The sequence below is a fragment of the Cucumis sativus genome, chromosome 1 (genome assembly GCF_000004075.3).
Source record: "Cucumis sativus cultivar 9930 chromosome 1, Cucumber_9930_V3, whole genome shotgun sequence".
Classification (NCBI taxonomy): Eukaryota; Viridiplantae; Streptophyta; class Magnoliopsida; order Cucurbitales; family Cucurbitaceae; genus Cucumis; species Cucumis sativus.
The window spans coordinates 24,464,881-24,479,707 of NC_026655.2; the positions used below are offsets into that span (position 1 = coordinate 24,464,881).

The 14,827-nt window shown below is 31.0% G+C and overlaps 2 protein-coding genes across 2 annotated transcripts; both read right to left on the minus strand.

Moving 5' to 3' along the window:
* Window positions 1-2,413: 2,413 nt before the first annotated feature.
* On the minus strand, window positions 2,414-4,648 carry LOC101206264 (heavy metal-associated isoprenylated plant protein 35). Its single transcript, XM_004135564.3, has 3 exons — window positions 4,486-4,648; window positions 4,323-4,398; window positions 2,414-3,715 (listed from the first exon to the last, which is right to left on the minus strand). The coding sequence occupies exons 1-3, from the start codon at window positions 4,540-4,542 to the stop codon at window positions 2,763-2,765; spliced, it is 1,086 nt and encodes a 361-aa protein (XP_004135612.3). The 5' UTR covers window positions 4,543-4,648; the 3' UTR covers window positions 2,414-2,762.
* An 827-nt stretch (window positions 4,649-5,475) lies between these two features.
* LOC101206498 (respiratory burst oxidase homolog protein B) lies at window positions 5,476-12,511 on the minus strand. The gene is made up of 13 exons (XM_004135565.3): window positions 12,376-12,511; window positions 11,019-11,625; window positions 10,771-10,930; window positions 10,611-10,659; window positions 9,985-10,098; window positions 8,241-8,675; window positions 7,412-7,798; window positions 7,231-7,326; window positions 7,003-7,118; window positions 6,806-6,908; window positions 6,525-6,598; window positions 5,936-6,435; window positions 5,476-5,800 (listed from the first exon to the last, which is right to left on the minus strand). Exons 2-13 carry the CDS (start codon window positions 11,542-11,544, stop codon window positions 5,691-5,693), a joined length of 2,670 nt encoding a protein of 889 aa, XP_004135613.1. The 5' UTR covers window positions 11,545-11,625; window positions 12,376-12,511; the 3' UTR covers window positions 5,476-5,690.
* Between the last annotated feature and the right edge of the window lie 2,316 nt (window positions 12,512-14,827).

The window sequence follows — 14,827 nt, forward strand, 5'->3', positions numbered from 1 at the left end:
TTAACATTTAAAGAAACGAAGTAATACCAAAATGTTTAAACAATTAATTTATATATATATATATATATATATATATCATTAAAAATAAGGTTTTCTTTCCTTCCCATGGGAGAGATAATGCAATTGAAAACATTGATGTTAGAATCTTTTTTATATGGAAAAAGAGTTATAAATGATTTAACTTTTTTTTTTATTGAAATAAATTAATTAAGTTGAATAATTTTAAAAATAAATAGCAATAAAAAAAAGTTATTGCTTTTTTTTTCCTTTTCAATTTGAATTTATTTGATTTTCCTAAAATGTTACCATAATGTCCTTTTCATATTTTAAATTAATTAAAACATGGCAACTAAATAATATATATATATATATTGTTTATACTTACCATTGTTTATAAAACATACCAAAATCTATTAAATTTTCGTCGCATTTTAGTTATTTTCTTTGGCTATATTTTGTAAATAATTTCCTACAAAAAAAAAATTATCTTCTTAAAATCATATATAGTTGAAAATTGTTAAGTGTTTAAAAAATGACAAGTCATTGAAAAGAAAAGAAAAACGCTAAACTTGATTATTGTTATCGTAAATACAATCTAATGAAAAAAATGTTGACGAGTAGAAGTGTCTTTTTTTTTTTTCTTCTTTGTAAAGAATCATTTCTAATGAAGTACGAAGAATGTAGGGGGGAGCGAGCGAGCGTGGAAAAATTTATCGTAAGTATCATTTTGTGTAGAGTATTTTTATGGAATTTTGAATATAAATAAAGAATTTTAATTATGAAAACTAAATATTATGTGAATTAAATTCTAACTTTATATAGAAACTAAATATGTAATATGAAAGAGAAAAATAAAGAGGTAAAAAGAATTGTTAAAGATAGGGCAAGAATTTATGAAAGAGCAAAAAGAATTGAAAAAGTAAAAGTTATTATTATTATTTTTTTTTGAGATAATTGGAGCCAGAAAAGTTAGATAGTATATGTTTCTCCTGGACAAGAGGTTTCGAGTTCAAATCTTCATCTCATCATTTATTACAATACCTTTTTTACTACAATATTTACTATTTCGTTCATCCTACTTTTCTTCTTTGCCTACAGTGTTTACTACCATCTACACAAACAAAACAATACTAACTATTATAGCCTATCGAGTATAATAAATCAATTCATCGGTGATCCAAACGTCTTTTTTGTTTTATTTTAAAATATGAAACCCCATTTCCCAAAGAAGGTAATAATTGAGATGGTAAGGTAAAGGAAATTATGATGATGTTAGAGAAAGAATGTGTCATTGTTATCACTACTACCTAAGTTGTCTTTATTTATTTAAAATGGAACTTTCACACAAACAAATGCACCACACAAAGCATTGAAGAAAGGTCTAATAAGAAGGGACAAAGAGACACCAAACATAACCCTAAGTCTGTCATAAAAGCTAAAGTAAGTTTATGGCTTCAATTATTACACTTTCTAAAGTGGGAAAGAAAAGTGATATATAGTAGAGGAGAAAAATAGAGCCATTTAGAAAGGAGAGCTTTGGAGTTAAGTCTTTCAATTTTCTTAGTTTTTTCATTAATTAGGGATGAAATTGTGAAAATTAATATACAAATAACGTAAAGATCGACATACAGATATATGTGGTTCACTAACCGTCAATCAACTATGTTAAAGGACAGAGAGAACAAATATTATTAGAGAGAATGTTTTAGAATACAACACTGCGCCACTAAGTTAGAAAGTTTATATATCGCACTTTTCTAAACCCTAGGATAAAAAACGTTACTAACTACCTATACTCAATTACGGAAACTAAAGAGCTTGTCCGTAGTGCCACGTAATGAAGTCAAAGCATTCCAACGACATAATACTTTTTAACTTCTTATATAGTTATACAAACATTATGTCAAACGATAAGAATTAAAGATTTTGAAGATTTGTATTGTTAGAACAACTCTTAAAACGCAATAACGACATGATGCATTTTTCAATAAATTATGTAAATATGTGTAGCGTATTCATGTTGCTTTTGAATATTTTTATTTGATTCACATAGTTTCTCTAGTTTGCTTTTGGTATGGTTAACTCACTTTCTAAGTTCTAAATCACACTTAAAAAAACCATTTCTAAATTCAATTTTACAATAGATATTTTTTTTTGGGTACAAATACTAATATCAATTTCATTACAAAAAAAAAAAGTTATAGAATCCTCAACTTTACAATTCAATAACATTCTTCCTTTTCTTTTCTCCAATCCAATTCAAAAGCATTTTTAAAGTTTTCCAAATGCATACCTTTATTTTTTTTCAATTTTACAAAAAGAATTCTAAAAAGTATTTTCAATAAACTTCATTTTCACTAGGAAGCAGCCAAAAAATCACTCTCTCAATATATATAAAATTCTAAATAAACAATAAACACAATATTCAAAATATATATAGAAGATATTTATAATTTAACCTAAAATACAAACACCTAAGAACTAAAGTACATAACCTAACTCACAGTGCAAATTACTTTTCTTTTTCCTTTCCCAAAAAACTAAAATTTTGAAATAGTAAAGGAAGTGAAGTACACTAAATAAAGCTAAGCACAAAAACCCACAAAGTTCTTTCTTTTTTTTCCCTTGGTCTTTGCTTTTTCTCTATTTCCCTTTTCTTGGTCACATACTACTCCTATACACTTTTGTTACAATTCTACTCTCATATACTTTATACGAGTTGTATACGTTTAGTATCATTTGACTAAGCATAGTCTTGCTCGTCACATGATGGAGCAACCACTCGGATTCTCATCACTAAAGAAGTCGAATGGACTCGATGGTGGAGAGTTTGATTGTTCCACGACTGGTGGCAGTGATGACAGTGGCGAAATATTTCTTGGTTCGATCGAATGTGCATAGGCATACGGTTGTTCCATGATTGGTAATGACGACGATAGTGTTGGTGCCATGGAATGTACGTAAGCATAGGAATACGATGGCGGAGAAGCGTAGTATGCGTCGTGGGTGTTCGTAGGGTATGCGGTATTGTAACTCGCAATGTAAGCGGGTTGCGATAGGGTCGTGTGTAATGGATGGTTAAATGGAGGGCTGTGATTGGATGATGGAATTTGATTGGGAGGAGTTGGTGATCCTATGTTTGTTGGTGTGGGAACTGTCTGTGGACTCACCATTTCTCCGGCGACTGCGCCGCTGTTCTTCTCTTTCCTCTGCGCCTGCGCTTGCTTCTTCTTCTTCTTCTTCTTCTTCCTCATCACTTCTCCGTCGCCACTGCAGCTTGCCTCAATGTCCACCGCGCCGCTTGGCATACCGGGCTGCGTCTCACTGGAGATGTTCGGCGGAGACTCCACAACTCGTTCTACAGGGCCGCCAGTCTCCGTCGCATCTCCGTGGCCATCGTCGCATCTCCGGACATTCTCATTAGTTCCGGATTTCTCTTCATTTCTTGGTGGGACTTGCAATTCTTCCGCCGGCGGCTCTGTTTCAGTGGTCTGTTTCTTCTTTCCACCGTCGCGGACGGAGGCGCTAGTTTCGCCGGGGGGGATTTCGACGGGGATTTGTTTTTCTTTGATGATTTTTGAGATGGGTTTTGTTTCTGGCCATGGTTCTGCGTGCATTCCTGCCTTGATTAATCTTTTGATGAGAGATTGTTCGTCGATGTTTGTTGTGATTGTGACTTTTTGTTGCTTTCGATCGATTTCTACTGAGTGAACTCCTGATGATTTCGAAGAATTTTTTTTTGACAAATTTGAGGAATTTCAAGAAGAAAAATTATGAGTATAAGGTAATTGAAGAACACCCATGAGAGCAAATTGGATAAATTTTGGATTTGTAGGAACTTAAATATCAAAATACAGATGAAAAAATGAGGGAAAGTTTCGATTTTTGAAATGAAACAGTGAACAAAATTTGAAGAAATGAAAAACCCAAATTTTTTTTAGGGAAAATAAAGAATTACATGTGAGAAATTGTTGAAAAATTTGGATTTGAACACAATCAAATGTCCAAATGTGAAGAAATAAAGCAAAAATTGATGAACTAAGTCATGTTGTTAGAGAGAAAATAAGCAATACAAAAGAAAAGTTCAGATTTTTAAACAAAACCAATGATACAAATACAAAGAAATCAACCAAAATCATAGAAAAGAATTATGGTAGAGAGAAAATAAACAAAACCCATGAGAAAAAACACAAAAAACAAAAAACCAAAATCTGAAAAATTGAAGCAAAATTTGAAATTGAAATAAATCACTAACCCAAATCTAAGAAGAAAAGAAGTAGTAAATATTTTGGCTTGTAATAATAACTAAACTTACTATATACCATTAATATTATGCAGAATCTTTACGACTTTCCTCTTGCAACCTTCACAATGAATAGAGACTCTCAAAACACATATCTGCAAAATTTTAGCAAAAACAAAAACATACATCAAACCCCAAAAGAAAAATAAACAAAAATAGTTTAAAATAAACAAAAAATTTACCTTACATTTGAAGGGTTCTAAGGTCCCTTCAAATTCTTTAGCTTCTACTTTTGCCATAAGCACTACAAGAAATGAAAACCAAAGAGAAAGAGAAGTGAGAGGGAAATGAAATGTTGATCAATGGGTTATGTGCTTTTTAGGGTTATATTTAAATATAAAATAACAAATAAAAAGAAGAAAAATTATATATTTCCCTTTTTCTTTTTAAAGAATGATTTGTTCTTTAGGGCTGAAAAAGAGTGCTTTTGGGCTGGCAATAGTTTCACTAAAACTATATCTATGTGTGTGAACTTGAATTGCATTAATTCCATTTTGATGCTTTTTTCCCATTCTTTGTTTATTATGTAAAATTATACATAACTTTATTGCTAAGATGAATAATAAGCATAGTCTAAAATAAAATCATCTTTTTGTATCATCTATAAAGAAAAAAAAAAAAAAGAAAGCCTACTTCTGCTTTGTTTTTAGACTATAAAATGGGTGTTATTAAGAATGATTCTACGAGTAGTCGTATAAATTATAATTGGTTATAGAATATTAACGATCTTAAAAAATGTCGATATTTGAATTTCTTTCTACTTATTTATGTTGTGATGTTTTAGAAATAAAAGAGTTATTCTTGAATTGAAAATTAGAGTGACGCTTCAACTGATAAAGTTTAGTTGATTTAAGAGTCGTTCATTCATCTTATTTATTAGATGATTAATTTGATATAAGGAATATATATTCTAAAAATTAATATATCTATAATGAGTAAAAAAAATGGACTTTTTATTTGATTTATAATATTTATATCATTTTATATTATCAAACTTTTGGAATAAAGCTTTTATCTTGATTTTATTTGTTGTAAAGTTTTCAAAACGAGAATCATATGGGAAAAAGACATTAGCTTAAACAAATTAACGTAATAACTCATATTATTCTCTATGTTTTCAATTTTTGTGTTCTCTCATGTTAAAGAAAAAAAAAACTTAAATAAAATTGTTATAATATTAAATAAGAAAATTCATTATTCAACAAAGATTTGTATGCTGTAAGAAATATTCAATACAATTTCCTATAGTAATTAAAATTTTGTGTAGAACTACTAAATAAACACATATTGGTAATATACTCAATACCAACAGAATAACACTATATTACAATTTCTTTAAAATATAATTTTCTTTTATATAAAAAAATAATTTCAATTTAATTATACTCTAAAAGTTCTCCTTGTGGAAATCAAATTTGGTGGTTGTTTTCCTAGAAAAGTCTTGTGATAATCTCCTTAGCTCTCCTACTAGTCCTTGTGCTCCACAGTAAAACACCCCTGCATCCACATTACAATTCAATTACATATGTTTTAGTTGAATTTACACAACGAATGTAATATCAGTGATGATCCAAAGTTCGTTCTGTGGATTAGTATACAGTATGATCAGAAGTATATTTAGGAAAGACTTACCAACTCTTTGATCAGGGTGGTTAACAGCAACATGCTTCAAGACATTTCGCCAGTTGGGTCTAGCGAAATGAGTCTTCACCCTTGTCCCGGACACAATATCGACGCCGTTCTTGGCGTGGTTGAGATCTTGAAGCATGGTAATGAGGGCAGACCGAGCATCACCTTCTTCGTAAACGCTGGTGCAGTAGTTGTGCAGTTCAATCACTCTGTCTCTGTCGTTCTCTGCGACTTCATCCATGACACCTCTAAACCATTCGAATGAGCCTTGCTCTCTTGTCACCCAGTAGAAGTAAGCTCGCTTGGTGACAAAAGGTTTGGCTTGCTTATCACCAACGCCATTTTCGATGTCTTTCTGGTCCTTGATGTTGTTGAGTACATCCTTGACGATGCTGATCAGTGGGGTGGCGCCGATCCCCAGCCCTACGAGAAGAAGAACGTCGTATTGTTTGTAATCTTGTGCTGGAGCTCCGTAAGGTCCATCTATCAATAGCCTTGGCAATCTGTAGTACGTCTTTTGAAGTGAGAAAAATTGATGTTTCGGTAAAGATTATCGTGTTCTTATATGCAAAGGAAAATTTGAAGTAAGTACCTGATTTTGTTGCTGCTTTGGCCAATATCAGCCCTCAAAAGACCACTTTGATTAACAGATGGAGGCTGACATACCTGATGACAGAGTAAGGCAACATTCTTTTAAACATAAAAGTTCAAAATAATCAAAATCTGTTGGATACAGTGCTGGATTACTAACGAATTTGTTTGTTTTGTAATCTACTTTTGAAAACAACCTAATTCTTCCAAACATTATTTAACTATAGTTAATTTCAGCCGATGGAAATGTTCCTTTTAGTGTAATCAAATATTTATTAGTACCTTTGAGAAAATGGTCTTGAGTTGGGAAGTCCAATCTCCTACAGTGCGAATGTGAATGCTTAAGTAATCATCCCCTGGAGCCGAAGTAATCGAGAATGGATGCCTGCAACAACATTTGATCACATCAGCTAATTCCAGTGAAACCAAACATCGTGTTTTGATTATGATGATCATGGATCAGACGGTGTAGGATTTACCATTGAAAGGGAGAGATAGCAGAACAGTTCACAAATATGTATTGGCCACTTGTGTATTTGAATCCATGGGGCTTTGACATTTGCAATGCCAGAACATTTCCAGGATAAACAGCAACCTGAGATTTTTCCCTTTTCTATCAGCATATAGTTGGTATTTTTTTTTCCTATAAAATTTGTGATTTTTCGAGGCAAACAAACGAAAAGAAAAGAGCAAGGGTGGGTACAGACCTTTGAGATCCTCACTGTTTTGTAGCCTGATCGAAATGCACGAATCAATCTTTCACATGCATATAACAAAACTGGGACAGCTAGATACATCCATGTCTGTAGTTGAAAACAAAACAAAATGTCATTTTTGGATTACGTTTTTTCATTTGCTATAAAGTTTGATATGAACGAGAATGCTCACCGTCTTTTTGTACCATTTCTTGGAGAGATAGAGGTAGTAGCCATGGATGATGAAGAGGACATAGACAATGACAAAGAGATGGTGAGAGTACCAGAAGGCATTGAACCCTGTGAGTCTCTTGATGATTTTTGGTAAGTTCAGGCGGTTGCGGCGGAACCACGGCTGAGCTAAGGTGAATGCTATAATCATTAACACCACCATCACCACCCCAGTCCACCCTTCCGTCCCCTTCACAAACCACCAATAGTTATTCGGTCGCACTTCACCGAAAAACGGCTTCATTGGTTCATATTCCGCATCCGTCGCATGGAGTAGCTTTGGAAAGTCACAGGTAAGATGTGCTCCCGCATGTAAAAGGACTCCAACCGCGATGCCAACAGCAATTACCTAAACCAAGCAAATGCAAATCTGCATAAGATTTTATGTTATCTATTGCTCTAAATTCTCGACTACTTCTGCTTCTGAGTTTAATTTTATTCATTTAACTTAACAAGTAAGCCATTGATGTCCATATAAGAGATCAGACATCCAAACCCCTTCCACTCTATACAACTCAACAAAGTTGAAAGAAAAAAAAAAGAAATGAAATTGAAAAAAAGTTTGAACATTATAAATTAAAATTTTACTCTCTACTAAATCCAAAAACTTTATCAAATCTTTTATGCATGCTATAAGCAATACAGGGACAAAAATGACGAGACCCAATAAAACTTTACCACGTCAAACTTAACCACTCGAAACCCCACAACAGCACCAAAAAATACAACGAAATTTCAACAAAGACAAATGATCAAACGCATGGTGGGCAACATAAAGAAAGAAAAGGTACCTTATGGAAATTGACATTATCATCAAAAGGGACAACAGAGCCAAGCTTGGTCTTACTCCGGAGCCAAGTAATAGTGTTCCTACAAACAGGGAGAAGAATAATAGCCATATTGAACTTAAGGGTCTCGGCAGCGCCTTTAGCAGTGGTTACACAGTAACCCATAACATGGAAGACAGCTCGATTACGATACTGAATGAACTTCCAAGCGAATAAGCCAGCGCAAATGGCAAGCCATAGAGAGAAAACCCAAATGCGCTTCCAATTGTCTTCAACAAAGTAGTGGAGTGATCGGTACGTCCGCTTGATGGGGTTGTACTCCTTTGTGGGCACTAGCTTTTGGCTTAGAAGTTGGCTCAACACTCGACTGTCCGTGACACGGTTCGGCGCCGTTGCTTGGTTTGGAGCTTGCAACAATAGCATTTCCAAGTTGTATAGCTAAAATTCAAACAAAATTCTCGTCAACAACTTCACAATTTCATCCATATCTTGATTTGTAATCAAGCTATGAACTTGTTTTTATAAAAAGTACAAAATCATTTTCCATGAATTTAAATACATTTTTCACTTTTGGTTTGAATGATTTAACATTTTCTAATAAAAAGAGAAATACACACAAACACCAATATGAAGAGACAAAGAGTTTATAGATTTGTTTGTTATTTTATGGTTTTTTCCTTTATTTCTTAAAGTTCAATAAAGATAGAATTTCCAAACTCTAAGACTCATTAACTATTTAAATATTTCGTCCACTTTTGAGTTCAAATTGACTATTAGAAACAAAGTGATGAAGAAATAAAACACTAAATATTTTTAGAAACAATATCTTTAGAGCTTATTTTATAGAGTTGGTGACATTATTAAAGTATTCCACTAGTCAATATATGTTTTAATTTAATATGGCTAATCTTGACTAATGCACTTACTATATAAATTAGATCAAGCAATATGACAGATAGAAGTAGACATTATTGATTGAATTTTAAAAATTTCTATATTTTTTAGATTGTTTACAATAATCATCCAAATAGTAAACTTTTGTTTTGTTTTATTTTTCTTTTAACAATGTGATATAAGGGTCTTTTAAAAAATAAGAAACATTTTTTAAAATAGCAAAATAAATTAAAATATTTACAAGTCATAGCAAATTTTTAGATTTTATCAATGATAGTCTTCTATCACGGTAGCATATTAATGACTATAGTGATATAATTTGTTATACATTGTAAATATTTTGTAAAATTTTCTCTTTTTGAAAATTCCCAACAAATATAACAAGCACTAAAATATTTAAAAACTTCGAAAATGAAACAAACGTCTATGAGAAATATAAAAATGCTCAGTGATTAATTGACATGCATAATATATTTGAGATCGTTTAGATTTGGCTATTGTTTTCTAGCTGATCCTTTAGATTTGATTGTTATTTATCAAGATCATATTTGATAGACGATCTTAAACAACAAAAATAAATAATTTATATTTTGTACACGATTTTGTATTAAATAAGAAGAAAAAATGGTAGAAAAAGAAAGATAGCAGAAGAAGAAAGATAGAGAAAAAATTTGCACAAGAGAAAGAGAAGAAATATGAGGTAAAATGAAAGACAAATCTGAAATATTTTAAAGAGTCATCTTAACGAGTTTTTTCATTTTGTTTGGTAAATATCTTGAGTATTTGTTATATTTATGAAAATTAAGCTATGATATATTAGTTTAAGTTATAATGGTGGAAAATATATACAAACCTCAATGTATCCAAGGTTATCAGGGTCCAATTCTTCCATAATTAGAGCAGCATATTCTTCAGCATCATCTTTAATTTTTGACAACTTATTTGCTGAAGCACTCAATGCAATAATCTAAAAACAAAACAGAAAACACATTTAACTAAATAATTTTTTAAGAAAAACATTAAGAAGGATAAATATTTAGTTAGTCATTATTGAAATGTATAATAATTTACAAATTTTTAAAATAATATTTTAGGGTTATATTTGTGAAAATTAACTATATTATAATATAAATAATTAACATATTAATTGATAAAAAAATATTTATTTTTATGGATATTTTCATAAACAAAATAAATTTTCCCCATCGCAAATTCACAATTTATATAAAAGAAAAAGAAAGCACATTATCTTATATCGTTTAAATAAAATATTACAAAGAAAGTAACCAATGAATGTATAGATTAATTAATAATTAGTGATTGTTAATTAACTATAATACATGTGTTAACCATCATCTTAAGAAAACATTAAAAAATTATTTATCAGAATTTTATTTTATTATTTTAACATTATATTTGAAATTAATAATAATTAATTATTTATTATTAATATTAATAATTAATTTTCCCTCCAATTACCTCTTTGACTTCTTTTCCGGAAATGCGACCGTCAGCATTCTTGTCCACCCTGCAAGATCGTTACCTTCTTGTTAAACCAAGCTCTGTTTCAATGCATATCCATGGCGCCTATTCTTCTAGAGAGATATACTATTCATAAAAACAACAAGTTTATTCTTACATATCGAAGAAGATTTGAAGCCTTGCATCGAAGCTTTCATCAATAATTTGCTCCCAAAATTCACGCAGTTCCCCTTTACTTATGGAGTTTGAACTTATCCCTCTTCTTCTAGCCAACGCGTCGAACAACTCACCGGCAAACTCACTCGACTCGTTCATGCCTAATTCATCAACCAATCAAATAACTCTGATGGGTAAATATTTTACAATAATCATTGCTCAAACGTGAGATATACTCAATATAACTACCTATGCATCTTGCGAATAACGACTTTGGAAGCTCTCCGTTAATAGCGAGTTGATCGAATCGATTCTCAATCTCTGACCAAGCTTCACTTCCGACGCTTTTGGTCATGAATCGTAGGCCATTTAAGGCACGACTTGCACCGGATTTGGTTCGGTCGATTCTATTGAAGCTTTTAGAGGAAGTCATTCGTCTTAGTTCTTGCGAAACTTGTTTCAATTTGAATGATAATTGAGAGCCTAGCGTTGGGCGTTTTGTTTCCAATCGGCTTGCTAGCATTGCTGTTTCTGAATCTCCTCCTCTGATGTTCTGAACGGAGACTGTGTCGTCACGAACGTCTAAGGTAATCTCCACGTACTGATCATCGTCTTTGATTCTCATGGTGCTTCTTGTGCTACTACTGTAGCTGTTTGTTCTTTTGTAGGCGACAGAAGCTCCTGTTAATGGACCGCTGAAGCCGACTCTTTTGGAACTTCCTATGCTCTCTGTATCTGAACATGAATCCATAGGTTTGTTTTCTTGACTCTCCATTGTTGGATCTGAATCTGAATTTTCTTCTCTATTTCTTCTTATATGCACTGCGATATGCACACCAGGTGTTTGTTGTTATGCCTGAGAGTCAGAAAAGTTAGTAAAAAGTTAGCCATCAACCCAATTATTAATAGTCCAAATATGATGGCTCCCTAAAGGGTAGTTTAGGGTTTTCAAATCTTATTGTAAGCTTCAATAATTCCAACACTTATGTATTCATTTCTCTTCCCAATGAAAAAGGAAAATCATAGGATAAATCAAAACAAACTAGAGGAAGAAAAAAAAATCTAGTGTTGTTCTTTTACTTTTTATTAGATAATAACGAGATGAGTAGTTTATCTATCTTTAAAATGAGTATTCTACATGATTTTTCAAGATGGTGTCTCTTTGAGTTTATCAATCTTGATTGGATTTCAATTCCATTTTATTGGACCATAAGAGTAGTCCATCTAGTTTTTTCAACATTCCAAAAATTTAAAAAGATGTCATCTCATTTGTTGTGACGAGGAAATGAAAGAGTAGTTGATCTTAGTTTTGTTTTGTTTAGTCTAAAAAGACCAAACAATCTCATCTTTCCAGTGTTGGAAAATGGGCATTAACAATTAACTATTATCCTAAGAGTTAAGCTTGTGAAAAACTACACACAAACCAATGCCTAGAGCAGAGACTATGAACAGAAGGAGGAGAATCAACAACAATATGGGAAAATAACTAACCCAAAAGAACACTAATAATTACGAAACAAAGAAATCAAGAACATTGTAATAAAAAAAAGCTAAGATAAGCAAGAGAACATTTTGAATATATTGAATCTGTGTAAGCCGAGCTGACCTTTTTCTGAAATTTGAGTTCTGGGATTGGGAAATATATGTAGTCGTTTTTGGTGGAGAATTAGAAGTAGTACAGTTGAAAGAGAAGAATGGGAAAGGTCATGAAGTTTGAAGGTGAAGAAGGGAAAAAGGAAAGAGCTTTATAGTTGAAGATATGAAGATTATTCAAAGTTTTAATGGAGGGTTTAATTCTAGGGGCGCATCTGGGTTGTGTGGGAGAGAGAGAGAGTGGGGTTGTTGGCCATTTAGCTGTTTTTCTTCCAAGAACAACATCCTTGCTAATAATATATCCACACTTGGTCAATCTTGTGTAACAATGTTACAATATAACAAATGAGGGTGGAAAAGAAAAGAGGAAACCATCCCTAACTTTACCTTTGGTCTTTCCATGAAACTGATCATGATGACTCACCACAATGAAGACTTTTGTTAGAAATGGGAAAATTGTGGTAACTTTACTATAAACTAAGGCAATGTTTCAAGACTTCCCTTCAAGGTAAGAGCTGTTGAGAAAATAAAATGAATAGGTGATTTAGATTGATTTACTAAGTGTTTATAAATACATCTTTTACACTTAAAAGTACTTAGGAAGTTAATTCCAACACAACTTAAGATCTCAATTTTACAACAACGTCAAATTCAAAGACACGTAAAATTATTGATGGAAATATCTCTCATTGAAACAATCCTCCATGACTACATCTTTTAGAAGGTAGGACATGACATTTTTACCACTTTTAGAATTTTCACGTACTTTTTACAAGAGTGATACCCTAAAAGGTTTCACACCATTGGAGATAGTTATTATTTCAAACCTATGATCATCCTCACATTGACATGTGTACGAAAATTTAATACAACAAATGTGTGGATTGACCCTTCTTTTTTAGTGAGATTTTATCTATATTTTAACTCCTTTTTTTTATTGGTATTGTTTTACAATCAACCAATTCTTAAAATTATAGGATAAAAAATAGGCCTTTGTTAATATTTAAGAATTTTGATTTTTTTTAAGAATAGATTAAAACACCTTTTATCTTTTCTCTCACCTTGTGATAGAAAACATGAATTAAAGCCATTAATAATTGATAAAGTTATTTAAGTAGATTTTCCAAAATCACTCTCAATTATCTATATATATAGAAAATTTTACCATGCAGTATTTTTATAGCAAAATCTATCTTGTGTTAGTCTCTACCATTGAAAGGCATCTATCAATTGATATAAATTTTGTATATTTTTAAATTTTTTAACATTCTATTATATTATAATATTTTAGACTTCACTATTATATTCACTATTGTTCCAAGCAAGTTTGCATGTATATGATGTATTTCAATCAATGTGTTCAAGTTTTAAGTGCATCATTTGATATCGATTGTTTTTGTTTGTTTTCAACCTTTATATTTGAATTTCAAATCAATGGAAAGAAAAGAAAAATAAAAAAGCATAACCTACCTGTTGAAATTTTTCTTTTTAATTCTCTTTCAAAATTTAAGTGGAATGTGATTCATTTAGTTTAATAAATGGATCAAAAATATTAATTGTTCTTTTGATAAAAATTAACGTAAATTTTCAAAAACTAAAGATTTTCTAAAATACAATGAACTAAAATTGAATAAATTTCAAAATTTAAATATCTTTTGTCCTTTAAATTCAAATTATACAGTTTGTTTTTGTTTTTGCTTCTCTGTTTTTTGCTTTTCATTTTTTTTATTTTGCTTCTTAGGTTACAAATGTTTTCAATTAAAAAATTACTTAATACCATTGCGATATTAATTGATATGATATTTAAGAGAAAATTCCATCCAATAATTTACAACATGACATTTCAATCATTAAATTCCAATAATTTTTTTTAATGGAGATTTAATTATATATATAAAAAAAGTCTGAAGCATTTGGGTCCATGTGATAATGATTTGATTTTATTTCTATCTGATCTCTCTCTTTTCCCACACACACACACATACACACATATATAACAACAAATTAAATGGAAAATACATTTAAAGATAATTTCAAATCTGTTATTCTATAAAACATGAGATACATAATAATCACTAGTAAATTAGCACGAACTTTTCTACCCTAAAAACGTGTTACCAAACACTTAAATTGGAAACCCTTTAATACAAAGTTAAGAAAAGTTACAATAATATTAATTCAAAAAACATAGTTATTAAAACAATATATTTTTAGTGTCTAAGGGTAACAAAAGTCAAAGATAATATCAAGAAGTTGGATATGAAAAGATTGTTATGATGACGATCAAGATGAAGAGGAAAAGAGTATGTTAAGTTGAGGATATTTAACCAAAACAAAACAAAAATCAAATGCTTCCCAACTTGCCTACCTACTGCATAACTAAAATGCATCATCATGTGCACTTCACTATCAAATTATATATTATTATTATTATTATTATCATTATTTTCTTCTTTGTTCTTATG

Bases quoted from the DNA above. Each gene is read 5' to 3' on its own strand.
- LOC101206264 (XM_004135564.3), bottom strand. From the start codon at position 4,542: ATGGCAAAAGTAGAAGCTAAAGAATTTGAAGGGACCTTAGAACCCTTC. The intron at 4,399-4,485 runs GTAAATTTTTTG...AAAATTTTGCAG, and splicing joins TAGAACCCTTCAAATGTAAG to ATATGTGTTTTGAGAGTCTC. The intron at 3,716-4,322 runs GTATATAGTAAG...CGAAATCATCAG, and splicing joins GATTCTGCATAATATTAATG to GAGTTCACTCAGTAGAAATC.
- LOC101206498 (XM_004135565.3), bottom strand. From the start codon at position 11,544: ATGGAGAGTCAAGAAAACAAACCTATGGATTCATGTTCAGATACAGAG. The intron at 10,931-11,018 runs GTAGTTATATTG...TTGATGAATTAG, and splicing joins GTTATTCGCAAGATGCATAG to GCATGAACGAGTCGAGTGAG. The intron at 6,909-7,002 runs GTAAATCCTACA...ATGTTGTTGCAG, and splicing joins GCTATCTCTCCCTTTCAATG to GCATCCATTCTCGATTACTT.